The sequence below is a fragment of the Pristiophorus japonicus genome, chromosome 26 (assembly GCF_044704955.1).
Source record: "Pristiophorus japonicus isolate sPriJap1 chromosome 26, sPriJap1.hap1, whole genome shotgun sequence".
Taxonomy (NCBI): Eukaryota; Metazoa; Chordata; class Chondrichthyes; family Pristiophoridae; genus Pristiophorus; species Pristiophorus japonicus.
Window position 1 is genome coordinate 3,125,666 of NC_092002.1, and position 14,458 is coordinate 3,140,123.

Sequence of the window (14,458 nt, forward strand, 5' to 3'; positions counted from 1 at the left end):
GATGGTGCTGTTCCACGGGTACCAGATATCCTCTAGTGTCGTGCCCAAGCCTGCCCTGTTTCCTGTATTACCCCACAAAGTGTGGGCAGGCTTTTCGGCTGTGGGAGCACACCCTAGCTGGGTCTCGTCATGTCTTTATGCGTTATTTCCAGGAGGGTCATGTTTGAGTGGAAAAATTGACTCCTCACCCCATTCCTCGGACAATGAAGCCAATTATAGTACAGTACTCCCAATTGTGACCAGTGATGGCGTAGACCACAGATCAAACTTTGAATCTGTATAGCTCAGCCTGTCGCCTTACCCAGCTGAACCACTGTGGGATTATTTTTTTTTAAAACTAAATGGATGCCCTAATCACAGTAAAATATACTTAAATAAAACAGGATTCTTTCCCTTTACAGTCAGGTCTCTGATCAGCAAAAGTTCTGCTTCCTTTCGAGGCAATACTGTGGTCAAGTGATTTGCAGTGTGATTTTGTGCCGATTTCTCGCTCTGTATCCAGTGTGTGCCAGCACTGAGTGCTCTTTGAATGCTAATGAATGCCAGATGTAGGTGGCTGAAGGGATGATGTCATATACTGATGGAAGTTAGTTCTTGGCTTAATAACTGCTCCAGATGGGGCTGGGGGGGAGCGGACGTGCAATGGGGTGGGTGAAAAAATATTGTTTCTTGGCAGAGCTCTTGCTGTATCAATTGGCAGTGTGTGCGCATTCAGGGGAGATTCACCGACTTCGTTGCATAAGGGGGAAGCTGAGAATCTGATTCTGCAAGCCTAATGTCTTCAGTGTATATACGTAAAGTTTGAGTCAATTCAAATGGCCCCTTCCCAATCTGTTGCCACACTTATTGGGGATGTGCTGGGCACAGTATCTACATGCTGGCATTTATTTATATGCAGCAATTTTGCAGCTGAGAAATCTCTTATGTTGTCTTGCAGCTATCCCAAATTCTACCTTCTCTTCCCCCCACCTCCCGCCACTACCCTCAACACACACATTTTTCCTTTTTCTTCCTCCTCTTGCTAAACTTTCTGCTTAGTTTCTCCCTGCGATGTCCTAGTTGCAATGAGCAATTTGTAATGAAGTGAATTGTTGGTGCAAATGCAAATCCAAATGTCCGCAAAACCATGCTGACATTTTTACAAGTGTCGGTGATGTACTGAGGGGGAGGAGAGGGTACCTGGGGACTGCCAAGTGAGCCAGGAGTTTGTGCGCTCATAATTCTGCTCCACACAACTGCTCTGTTAATCCATCTTGTACATTGCTGCGGGGCTGGTGCGAAGCAGAGTGTGAGGACTTGCACACTGGGGTTGTGTGAGAAGGGGTGGGGCATGAGGGAGAAAGTCGCACCGAATGGTGGGGGAACCGATTTTAAATTTTTCTCTCTCCACTGGTTTCCAATTTTAGCTGCATCATTTTGAAGAAAAGAGAGAGTATTGGCAGCGACCTGAGAGCAGGGTGGGCTGCACAGGCTGTGGCCAAAAGCTTGGGGAAGGGAGGAAAGAGAATTGTGGAAAATTGGCGCGAATGTATGCTTAGAAATGTGTTTAGTATTTCTATATTTTTATACCTTTTTTTTGTTTGTTTTCAACAGTGACGATATGAAACCCTAACTGCAAGAAACAAGGACAAATAAGCAGGTGTCGAGCTTCCAACGGCCTCCTGTCAGAAGTTGCCTGAAGTCGATTCTCCGTTCAATTGCCAGTGTTGACGTTGGTCTTTCTGGACTATTGTATCTGGGGGGGGAGGGGGGGGGGGGGAAAAGGAAGAGGAGGGTGAGGAAAAGGGGAAAAGAATACTCTTCTTCACCCAAAAAATGTTTTGACAGAAAAGACACCGACTGTTGCAAAGACGATAATCTTGCTTCTCAGACTGACAATATGTGACGTTCTTCTGTTGTGTTGGAGCCCGAGGAAAAGAGAGACAGATAATCGTGCAGGCTTGCGATCATGATGTTTCGGGATCAAGTTGGCGTGTTAGCTGGGTGGTTTAAGGGATGGAATGAGTGCGAGCAGACAGTCGCCCTGCTGTCTCTGTTGAAGAGGGTCAGTCGGACCCAGGCTCGATTTCTTCAGATCTGCTTGGAGCATTCGCTGGCCGACTGCACCGAAATCCACATACTCGAGGGGGAGGCCAACGATGCTGGTGAGTCGCTTCTGCCAACCCGTCCTTGATCGTAGAATTTAAGCAATAATTAAAATTCTGATTCCTTGATGTTTTAACGAGAGGGCGCTGAGAGCTTCCGTGCATTTTGCAACAGGGATTACTAGATAGCAATTGGCAGTGGGAGCCATTCAGGCCCTGCTGCGACAGGTAGTTCATAAGGACATAAGAAATAGGAGCAGGAGTCGGCCAATTGGCTCTTTGAGCCTGCTCCGCCATTTAATAAGATCATGGCTGATCTGATCTTGGTCTGAATTCCACTTCCCTACCCGCTCCCCATAGCCCTTGACTCAATTATCGTTCAAAAATCTGTATTTCCACCTTAAATAAATTTAATGACCCAGCCTCCACAGCTCTCTGAGGTAGAGAATTCCAAAGATTCACGACCCTCTGAGAGAAGAAATTCCTCTTCACTTCCGTTTTAAATGGGCGACCACTTATTCTGAAACTATGCCCCCTAGTTCTAGATTCTCCCAAGAGGGGAAGCATCCTCTCTGCATCTACCCTGTCAAGCCCCCTCACTAAGATCACCTCTCATTCTTCTAAACGCCAATGAATATAGGCCCAACCAGCTCAACCTTTCTTCATATGACAACCCCTTCATCTCCAGAATCAACCTCGTGAACCTTCTCTGAACTGCCTCCAATGCAAGTATATCCCTCCTTAAATGAGACCAAAACTGTACGCAGTAATCCAGGTGTGGTTTCACCAACGACCTGTACAGTTGTAGCAAGACTTCCCTACTTTTATACTCCATCCCTTGCAACAAAGGCCAACATTCCATTTGCCTTCCTACTTGATGTACCTGCATACTAACTCTTTGTGTTTAATGTACAAGGGCACCCAGATCCCTCTGTACCTCAGTATTTTGTAGTCTCCATTTAAATAATAATTTGCTCTTTTAGTCGAAAGCAGCTGTTGATTAAACCAGGGACTTTCTTGTCTGTCTGACTCAGTTGCACACTGGCCAGCTAAATCGAGTGTTCGTGCACCTCGTCTTTGCAGCATCTGGTTTAATTTTTTGAGGAGGTAATGAGGAGGATCAATGAGGGTATTATGGTTGATGTAGTTTGTAAGGATTTTAGCAAGGCTTTTGATAAGGTCCCACATGACAGACTGGTCACAAATATAAAAGCCCATGGGATCCAGGGCAAAGTGACAAGTTGGATCCAAAATTGGCTGAGGCAATGGTCGATGGGTGTTTTTGTGACTGGAAGGCCATTTCCAATGGGGTTCCACAGGGCTCAGTACTAGGTTCCTTACTTTTTGCGGTATATATCAATGATTTAGACTTAAATAGAGAGGTTATGATTAAGAAGTTTACAGATGAAACAAAAATCGGCTTTGTGGCTGATGATTAAGAAGAAAACTGTAGTCTGCAAGAAGATATCAATGGACTGGCCAGGTGGGCAGAATAGTGGCAAATGGAATTCAGTGTGGAGAAGTGTGAGGTAATGCATCTGGGGAGGGCTAACAAGGCAAGGGAATACACATTAAATGATAGGATATTGAAAAGAATAGAGGAACAGAGGGACCTTGGAGTGCATGTCCTCAGATCACTGACTGTAGAAAGCCAGGTAGATAAGGTGGTTAAGGCGCATACGCGATACTTGCCTTTATTAGCCGAGGCATGGAACACAAGAGCAGGGACGTTATGCTTGGACCGTATAAAACACTAGTTAGGCCACAGCTAGAGTGCTGCGTGCAGCTCTGGTCACCGCATTACAGGAAAGATGTGATTGCATTAGAGAGAGTACAGAGGAAATTTACGAGGATGTTGCCTGAGAATTTTAGCTATGAGGAAAGATTGGATAGGCTGGGGCTGTTTTCTTTGGAACAGAGGAGGCTGAGGGGAAGCCTAATTGAGGTGTATAAAATTATGAGGGGCCTGGATAGAGTGGATAGGAAGGACCTATTTCCCTTAGCAGAGTGGTCAATAACCAGGGAGCATAGATTTAAAGTAATTGAGGGGAGGTTTAAAGGGGATTTGAGGGGGAATTTGTTGACCCAGAGGGTGGTGGGGGTCTGGAACTCGCTGCCTGAAAGGGTGGTAGAGACAGAAACCCTCACCACATTTAAAAAGTACTTGGATGTGCACCTGAAGTGCCGTAACCTACAGGGCTACGGACCGAGAGCTGGAAAGTGGGATTAGGCAGGGTAGCCTCTTTGTCAGCCGGCACGACACGATGGGCCGGATGGCCTCCTCTGCTATAAATATTTTTGATCCTAAGGTAGAAAATATGCTGACTTTTTGCAATGGGATAATGGAGATTTCAGACAGTTGATTCTGCATTGACCAGTGCATGATTTTGCATCCTTAATGTAGCATGTCTGTAGTACTGACAGGACAGTAATAACTTTAAAGTGCATATTAAGTAGAGAGTTGACACACAAAACCATTTCTGTGACTGAGCGTTGGTGGTGAATTTGGTGTATACCACCTTGTTCAATTGTGGTTGCTGTGGGAGATGGATAGACTACACCGTTCGATCTCGCGTCTCAATCATCCAGCCCAACATTATTTTGGCGACAGAAAATAATTGGAAGTTCAGGATTGCCTGATTAATTGTTATCGAGAAACATTATTTAAAAATTGAGACTTTGTTAGCATCACAGTAATCCATCAATTTTTTTTACAAAGCTTTTTCTCTCATGTTTGTTTTGACATTGCATTACATAAGCTAAAACTGGTTGTCCCAGAGAGACAGGAGTTTACCTGAACCTGCTGATGGTATAAGATGTATCACTATTTTTCAAAAAGTATTTCTGTATCGATCTAATGTTAGAACTGTATAAAACACTAGTTAGGCCACAGCTGGAGTACTGCATACAGTTCTGGTCACTGCATTACAGGAAAAAATTGGCAGATGGAGTACAATGTGGGAAAATGTGAGGTTATCCACTTTGGCAGAATAAATAGAAAAGCAAATTATAATTTAAATGGAGAAAAATTGCAAAGTGCTGCAGTACAGAGGGACCTGGGGGTCCTTGTGCACGAAACACAAAAAGTTAGTATGCAGGTACAACAAGTAAGGCAAAAATGGAATGTTGACCTTTATTGCAAGGGGGATGGAGTATAAAAGCAGAGAAGTCCTGCTACAACTGTACAGGGTATTAGTGAGGTCACACCTGGAATACTGCATACAGTTTTGTCTCTGTATTTAAGGAAGGATGTACTTTCGTTGGAGGCTGTTCAAAGAAGGTTCACTCGGTTGATTCCAGAAATGAGAGGTTGACTTATGAAGATAGGTTGAGTAGGTTGGGCCTATACTCATTGGAGTTCAGTAGAATGAGGGGTGATCTTATTGAAACATCTAAGATAATGAAGGGGCTTGACAAGGTGGATGCAGAGAGGATATTTCCACTCATAGGGAAAACTAAAACTAGGGGGCATAATCTCAGAATAAGGGGCTGCCCATTTAAAACTGAGATGAGGAGAAATTTCTTCTGAGGGTTGTAAATCTGTGGAATTCTTTGCTCAGAGTTGTGGAGGCTGGGTCATTGAATATATTTAAGGTGGAGATAGACGGATTTTTGAGCGATAAGGGACTAAAGAGCTATGGGGAGCGGGCAGCGAAGTGGAGCTGAGTCCATGATCAGATCAGCCATGATCTTATTAAGTGGCGGAGCAGGCTCGAGGGGTCAAATGGCCGACTCCTGCTCCTATTTTTTATGTTCTTATGAAAGATGTGATCGCACTAGAGAGGGTACAGCGGAGATTTGAGTATGTTGACCGGACTGGAAAATTTTAGCGATGAGGACAGATTGGATAGGTTGGGTTGTTTTCTTTGGAACAGTGGGGAGACAATTGAGGTGTGTGAAATTATGAGGGGCCTAGATAGAATGGATAGGAAGGACCTATTTCCCTGAGCAGAGAGGTCAATAACCAGAGGCTATAGATTTAAAGTAATTGGTAGGAGGTTTAGAAGGGAATTGAGAAGAACATTTTTCACCCACTGGGCGGTTATGGGTTTGGAACTTGATGCCTAAAAGGGTGGCTGAGGCAGAAACCCTCATCGCACTTTAAAAGTACTTGGAAGTGCACTTGAAGTGCTGTAACCTACAGGCTTACGGACCAAGAGCTGGAAAATGGGATTAGGCTGGATAGCTCTTTTTCGGCCGGCGCAGACACAATGGGCCGAATAGCTTCTGTACTGTAAAATTTCTATGATTTTATCTATAATATAAATATATGCACAGCTTTAGATCGTCATGCACTATTGACTTTATATACCCACATGGGGTTTCTGTCTTTTATTTTATTTTTGAATGATTTAGTGTAGCCAGTTTGGACTAGTGTTCCAATAATCACTTATGAATGCATAGGAACAGGAGCAGGCCATTCAGCTCCTTGAGCCTGTTCCACCATTCAATAAGCTCATGACTGATCTGTATCCTAACTCCATTGTTAGAAAAATAATTGAGCTAGGATCTACTGCGTTTTGTGGGAGAAAGTTCTACATTTTTAACAACTTTTGCGTGAAGTGTTTCCTAACTTGTTTCCTGAGTGGCCTGGCTCTAATTTTAAGGTTGTGTTCCCGTTCTTAGACTTCCCCTACCTGCGGAATAGATTTCTCTATCTACCCTATCAATTCCTTTCAAATCTTAAAACCCTTAATCAAATCACCCCTTCTAGATTCGGTGCAGTAGCCTATTTGGGTGCGTAAAAGGAACGTTTGGAGAATCACTAACCATAGTAGTATTGGTCTAGTAGAAAGAAAGACTTGGATTTATATAGCGCCTTTCACGACTACCGGATGTCCCAAAATACTTTACAGCCAATACTTTTGGGGTGTAGTCACTGTTGTAATGCAGGAAACGCGGCAGCCAATTTGTGCACAGCAAGCTCCCACAAACAGCAATGTGATAATGACCAGATAATCTGTTTTTGTTATGTTGATTGAGGGATAAATATTGGCCCCAGGATACCGGGGATAACTCCCCTGCTCTTCTTTGAAATAGTGCCACGGGATCTTTTACGTCCACCCGAGAGAGCAGACGGGGCCTCGGTTTAACGTCTCATCCGAAAGACAGCACCTCCAACAGTGCGGCACTCCCTCAGCCTAGATTTATTTGTGCTCAAGTCCCTGGAGTGGGACTTGAACCCACAATCTTCTGACTCGAAGGCAATGTTACCCACTGAGCCACGGCTCACAGTAGAGAAAGCAGTCTGGATAGAGTTTGATTAGCTGACACAGTAGGTCAACCATGACATTTGGTTCAAATGTTTATCAGAATATAGGGAAGTAGAGCTATGGTGAACACTTTTATAACTTGTCTGATGTTCTGGATTGGAACAGTATCCCAGATTTCTTGCATGTGCCCTTTTTATATTCCTGTACTGTCTTAAGCAATTTCTCTCTTGAATGATCCAATTGCCTTCTGCAGTATGTGTATGTGTTTATTTTGCAACTTTGCTTCTGTAATTGAGAGCAGTTTCTATATTTTGATTGGGATATAGTCCTAATTTTAACCTTGTAATGTCAAAAGTTCCCAGATTTAAATATTTATAGTTTTAAAGGCTTTTTAAAAATGAATTTTCTGTTGGTGCTGGGAATGGAATACTTTGCTTATTCGGCATCCAGTGACGTAACCAAGCACTTCCAGGTCAGGCACAGATGGTTAGATAGTGTACAGCTCCCTCTACTTTCCCTCTTCTATAGCCTCCGAATGAAAATGTTAATTTAGTACTGATTGAGGCTGACCAAACTCATTTCTCATGGTGGAAACATTCAGATAGAGAAGTAATTTTTATTTTAAGCAATGAATGTTGTCGTCCTTCAGCATATGTCTCTCTTTTTTTCCAATGGAGAATAATTTGAATGAAATAAATAGCACTTTTTTTGCTCATAAGAGTGTAACAGACAGCAAATGCCTGTTGGTGGACTTGTATATAAATGACCCAGCCCACCTTCCTTGTGGGTCTATCATTGATGCAATGACCTCCTCCTTCAGCCTGCTAAACTCAGCGGATGTTTAAGTCTATTCATCATCATCATCACCATCATCATCAAAGCCAGTCCCTCGGAATCGAGGAAGACTTACTTCCACTCTTACCATGAGTTCTTAGGTGGCTGTACAATCCAATACGAGAACCACAGTCTCTGTCACAGGTGGGACAGATAGTCGTCGAGGGAAGGAAAGGATGGGTGGGACAGGTTTGCTGCACGCTCTTTCCGCTGCCTGCGCTTGTTTTCTGCATGCTCTCGGCGACAAGACTCAAGGTGCTCAGCGCCCTCCCAGATGCACTTCCTCCACTTAGGGCGGTCTTTGGCCAGGGACTCCCAGGTCTCAGTGGGGATGTCGCACTTTATCAGGGAGGCTTTGAGGCTGTCTATTACAGTGCACGTGTTAATAATGCAAGATGGCATCATGGCATAAGCCAGTGACCAGCTCAGCATCAGGTTCCCTGGCTGTGCCACGCTTCTCCCAAGCGTGGCCCTACACTGATGTCTGGGCTTGCAAGAAAACAAGGTGCAGTGTAAATGAGGGAATAAAGTGCACTGAAGTTGCTCTCAAGACCAGAATTTAAAAAAAATACAAAAGTGCCTATTGTTAACTGTATACAGTAAAGGGGGTGATCTTCCTGTTTATCAGTCTGCTCATTCTGTGTGCCGGATTCAATGCATGATTCATCGTCTTTTCACTTTTAAGAAGAGCGAGAACTTGCATTTCTACAGCACCCTTTATAAGGTCTGGACGTCCCAAAGTATTTTGTTGCCAATGAAGTACTTTTGAAGTGTAGTCACTGTTGTAATGTAGGGAAACGCAGCAGCCAATTTGCGCACACGATCCCACAAACAACAGAAAGATAAATAACCAGCTAATCTGTTTGTGATGCAGGTTGAGGGGTAAATATTGGCCAGGACATTGGGAGGACTCCTTTGCTCCTCAAATAGTGCCGTGGGGGATCGTTTATGTCCACCTGACAGGGCCTTGGTTTAATATCTCCTCTGAAAGAGGGCACCTCTAACAATGCAGCAGTCCCTCAGTACTTGAACTGTCAGCCTAGATTATGCTTCAAGTCTGTAGGATTGGCTTGAACCGTTGACCTTCTGACTCTGGTGAAAGTGCTACCACTGAGCCATGGCTGACATCCCTTACATTTGGCTTTGCTTTTGAGCAATATGTGCAAATCTAAGGCTCCTGTTTTGATGTGCCTGGTGCAAAATTCTACTCTTGATCCATGCTGCATTAGCTGATCTTGACTAACGAAGCATTTGGGGTGCTACACTTGGGCTAAAGAGGGGGAAACCAGCCAGCATTCCTGTTCTTGTTTGCCATCCAGTGATTTGCTACTGGAAAATACAAGTGTGGATGTCCAATGAGGACGAGAACATTTTTTTGCTGCGGTGATCTCTATAAGCAAAGATCCTCTTGACACACATGGAGGCTTGCACTTGAAGTCATCTTGAGTGAGTTACCAGTGGACTGCTGTGTCTCTGGATATGTATCCCAGCAGGGGCCCAGAAGAGGCGAGAGCTGAGGGGCAGCAAGGGCCAGCTCACACTGCAGTCTATGGACAGTAGGAGTATGTGCGCGCACTCAGTTCGTGCAGCAGAGTTTGATCTCCAGCGTCTTGGTTAACCCTTGCCACTGGATCAAGACCTAGCTCTGTAAAGAATCCACACAGTCATCTTCCATCCTTCAACATGTAGTTCGGGGCCTGGAATATTAGGTCCTTCATCGAAACACCTGTGAACTCATCCCTTTTTGGCGTGAAAGCAAGTTATCCTCGATATGAAGGAATGCCTAATACTAAATCGCAGCAGGACTCTGCCTTCGGGAGAGGGGAGGGGAATACTGGGCACGGGAGAACATGTAAAATCTCAACAATGTTGGTTTCTCAAATCTCAGTGATCTATATATTTTTTTTAAATGTTAAATGGCTTGGCTCCAACTTTGTTCACATCTGGATTATTTCCTAAAATTAGAATTTTGAACCAAACACTCCAGGGTAAAGTTATTCAGATGCTGATGACATGTCCAGGTTATAATTCAAAAGGAAGAAGTTTGATGTGTTGGCACTCCGATTTCTCGTATGCCAACTCTTGAGGCTATTGGTGCAAAGCTCCTGTAGTTTTTGTTTCTTTTTGATTGTTCATTGTTACACACAAAGCTTTGCTCACTGTACAAGGCTGTCTTGTTTATCTGCAAGCTGTCGGATTTCATTCACAAGCCCAATAATCTGATTACTTCATCTTGTGTCTGCGTCCTGTCACTTCCATTGTACAACATTTAAAGGGGGTGTCATAAATGTTGTAGAATTATGCAACTGTTGGAACCAGCTTTTTTTGAATTTTTTTTTTAATGGTTACAGCATGGAAGGTGGCCATTTGGCCCTTCGAGCCCGTGCCGACTCTCTAAGAGCACCTCAGCCAGTCCAGCTCTCGTGCCCTTTCCCTGTAAACCTGCAAATTTTTTTCTTTCAGGTACTTAGCAACTCCCCTTTGAAAGCAGTGATTGAGTCTGCCCCCACCAACCTTTCAGGTAGTGCATTCCTTGAGGTGTATGATGTGGTGAATTGCATATAGGATGTCAAAAGAGTCTCAAAAGCCATCTTGATCATTTCAATTATAAAGAGGAAAATCAAGAGGGAAAACTTGCATTTATATACCACCTTCGGAACATCCCAAAGTACTTTACAGCCAATGAAGAACTTTTAAAGTGTAGTTGCTGTTATAATTTAGGAAATGTGGTAGACAATTTGTGCACAGCAAGGTCCCACAAGCAGCAATGTGATAATGACCAGTTAATCTGTTTTAGTGATTGAGGTTGGCCAGGTCACCGGGAGAACTCTGCTGTTCTTCAAAATAGTACCGTGGGATCTTTTACATCCAACTCAGCCCTTTGCCTCTCCATTCAGTGTTTCATCTGAAAGACGGCATCTCTGACAGTGCAGCACCCCCTCAGTACTGCACTGGAGTGTCAGCTTAGATTATGGGCTCCAGTCACTGGAGTGGGACCTGAACGCATAACTTGTTGAGAAAAAAAATCCTGTTGGGGTGGGGGGGGGGGGGGCAATTGAAAGTTTTTTAAACTGAGAATCGTTTTTTATCAGTCAGGGATAGAGAGGGTTATGCAACCAAGGTGATAGATGGAGTTAAGATGCAGATCAGCCATGATCTAATTGAATGATGGAACAGGCTTGAGAAAGGCTGAATGACTTATTCCTGTTCTTATGTTTTGGCTAAGGCAATAGTGCTACCATTGAGCCAGAGCTGGCACCTAAAGAATTGCAAGACTAGGTATTTGAATGTACCGTACTCAAAGACTATTGTGGCCCATCTGTATTGTATTTGTAGTAAGTTATTTTGAGCGTGTTACATCCATGTGCAAGCTGTGCCAGTAAGTGCGATTTGACCAGCCTTGATCCAGTCCATCCACTTTCATTTCCAGTGGAGATTGCTGAATGGAGATGGGGAGCAAAGATCCTGGCAATGGTGAGTCTAATTATAGCAACCTTCTCCTCATTGCTGCCTTTAATAAGATCACCCGAGTTAGCACAAGCCAGTGGTGGAACCTTCCCGATCCTAATTTTTGTTCAGTTACCTGATCCATTGGAGGAGTTTCTGTTGAAAATTGTACTTGGATTTTAAATCTCGTGTTATTGTTGGGGTAATAATCATTGTTGTTTGTGGGAGCTCGATGTGTGCAAATTGGCTGGTGTGTTTCCCACATTACAACAGTGACCACTTCAATTGATACTTTAGTGATTATTAAATCCTTCATCCCAATTTTGGGATTTTTGGTCTAATTAACCACTTTGAAACTTTTGGTACGTAAATTAAGGGATGCAACAGTCACACATTCCATGTTCTCACTAGGATACGGGAAGCCTAATGGTGGGTGGGTAACATTTTTAGTATTCCACATGAATGGAAAACGTCCATCAGGTATCACAATAAAAATAAAAAGAGGAAATAATGGGCAGCTGGTCCATCACCATTTGACAGGAGAAAAGTTAGGTTAGCATTTTGAATAGAGGTCCATCCATCATCAGACAGAGTCCCCCCCCCCCCCCCACCCCCAAAACCACTAATGTACCAATTCTCTTGTTAAATGCTGACCTTCCTGCTGTGTATTTCCAAACTTTCGGTGCTTGCACTTTCTATCCGTACAAAATTAGATTTTGACTTTTTCAATTGTAGATTGTATTTGGAGAGAGCATGTTGAGCTGCGTAACCGTGAAAAATGCTGATGGTTACAGATCTGTCACAGGTAGTGAGTGGTGGGAACAGTTTGAAGTGATGAATTGAGAATATCTCAATATTGAGGCATAGTGCCTTGTGCATTTTTTTCCCCATGGCCTAAGTGTACATACTAAATAGTCCTGGTGATAACACGGCAGTCCCTTTCTATAAAATAGCATTTAGCAGGACTCAGAATTGATTATTCAGTTTTGATTTTTTTTTTCTCTGTCGCTTGGTTCTGTCTGATGCAAAGAAACTTTGATTTTTTTTTTACCCTAAATATTGAACAGTCGACGACCCAATTTGAGTCTGCCGTCTCCTGATGAGGCACATCTAAATGTGTTCAACAATCAGAATACATAACATAAAATGTTAGCTTTGGTTATGAATTTTAATTACCTTTCTGACATTGGTGTGGAGAGTGTACTGAAAGTTTAAATTGAAAATGAGCAGCCACCCATACTGTACTAGGAGCTATGTTAAGTTGCTGCCAGATCTCTGGATAATAAATGAACCCCACATTATTCCTGTTTGCGAGCGGGTGCCGTTACTGTCAGAGGTGTCACCTTTCAAGTGAGATGGTAAACCGAGGTCCTGTATGGCTGTTCAGGTGTAAATAGAAGATTGCATGGCTGGGTGTTTCCTGGTCAATGTTCCTCTTTCAAACACCACCAAAGAAAAAATAATTGATCGTCTTATTTGCTGTTTGGGGGACCTTGCTGCGTGCATTTCACTGCCGCATTAAACTACATAACACTTCGAAGCTAACTGTCAGCGGTGAAGCGACAGCACTCACTGCTGACCTTGGAGAAAGCTGCCCACATAGATCGAGCGATCTCTGTGTTGTGAATTCCAGCTCTCCCGTTCTTTGTTTGAATCTGGCGCCAAATCAAGCGAATCTCCAGCATCCAGCAATACTGATGTCATGAAGTAGGCTGAGCAGCCAATCATATTGAACAATTCTCAGACAGCAAACCAGGAAGTAAAATGCACAGATTCTAATTTACTTTTTATAAACTTTACAGAGAGCAAAATAAAGGTTGGGGCATATACAAAGGTAGAAGCTAAGATATAAAACTTATAATATATATTTTAAAAACCATTATCTTGTGCAGGGTTATTAGTATCCCTTTACCAGCCTGTTAATGCAAGCTGGTGTTAATCAGCTAAAAACATATTCTATCCCCTGCCCCCGGCATTAAACACCCAACGGTGGGGCAGGTCTAGACTTGAATATAGGGGGTATGATTAAGAAGTTTGCAGATGATACTAAAATCGGCTGCGTGGTGGTTGATGAAGAAGAAAGCTGCGGAATACAAGAAGCTATCAATCAATTGGTCAGGTGGGCAGAATAGTGACAAATGGAATTTAATCCAGAGAAATGTGAAGTAATGCATTTTGGAAGTGCTAACAAGGAAAGGGAGTACACATTAACTGGTAGGATACTAAGAATGTAGAGGAACAAAGGAATCTTGGAGTGCATGTCCACAGATCCCTGAAGGTAGATGAGGTGGTTAAGAAAGCATACGGAATGCTTGCCTTTATTAGCCGAGGCACAGAATACAAGAGATGACGGGGGGGGGGGGAGGGTTTAATGCTTGAACTGTATAAAACACTGGTTAGGCCACAGCTGAAGTAATGCGTGCAGTTCTGGTCACTGCATTACAGGAAGGACGTGATTGCATTGGAGAGGGTACAAAGGAGATTTACGAGGATGTTGCCGGGAGTGGAGAATCTAAGCTATGAGGACAGATTCGATAGGCTGGATTTGTTTTCATTGGAACAGAGGAGGCTGAGGGGAGACCTCATTGAAGTGTGTAAAATTATGAGGGGCCTAGATATAGTGGGTAGAAAGGGCCTATTTCCCTTAGCAGAGGGGTCAACAACCAGGAGGCATAAATTTAAAGTAATTGGTAGAAGGTTTAGGGGGGATTTGAGGGGAAACTTCTTCACGCAGAGGGTGGTGGAGGTCTGGGGAACTCACTGCCTGAGGGTGGTAGAGGCAGAAACCTTCCTAGTATTTAAAAAGTACTTGGATGTGCATCTGAAGTGCCATAACCTGCAAGGTTACGGACCTAGAGCTGGAACGTGGGATTCGGCTGG

The 14,458-nt window shown here is 43.6% G+C and overlaps 1 protein-coding gene across 10 annotated transcripts in view; it reads left to right on the plus strand.

The window, feature by feature from the left end:
* The window catches only part of LOC139239116 (protein Smaug homolog 1-like), a 102,791-nt gene that overhangs the window by 21,479 nt on the left and 66,854 nt on the right, over positions 1 to 14,458 (plus strand). For all 10 annotated transcript variants that reach the window (XM_070867645.1, XM_070867644.1, XM_070867642.1 and 7 more), the window contains exon 2: positions 1,594 to 2,144. In XM_070867645.1, coding sequence (XP_070723746.1) covers positions 1,949 to 2,144 — 196 coding nt within the window. In that variant the 5' untranslated portion in view covers positions 1,594 to 1,948. The remainder of the gene's footprint in view (positions 1 to 1,593; positions 2,145 to 14,458) is intronic.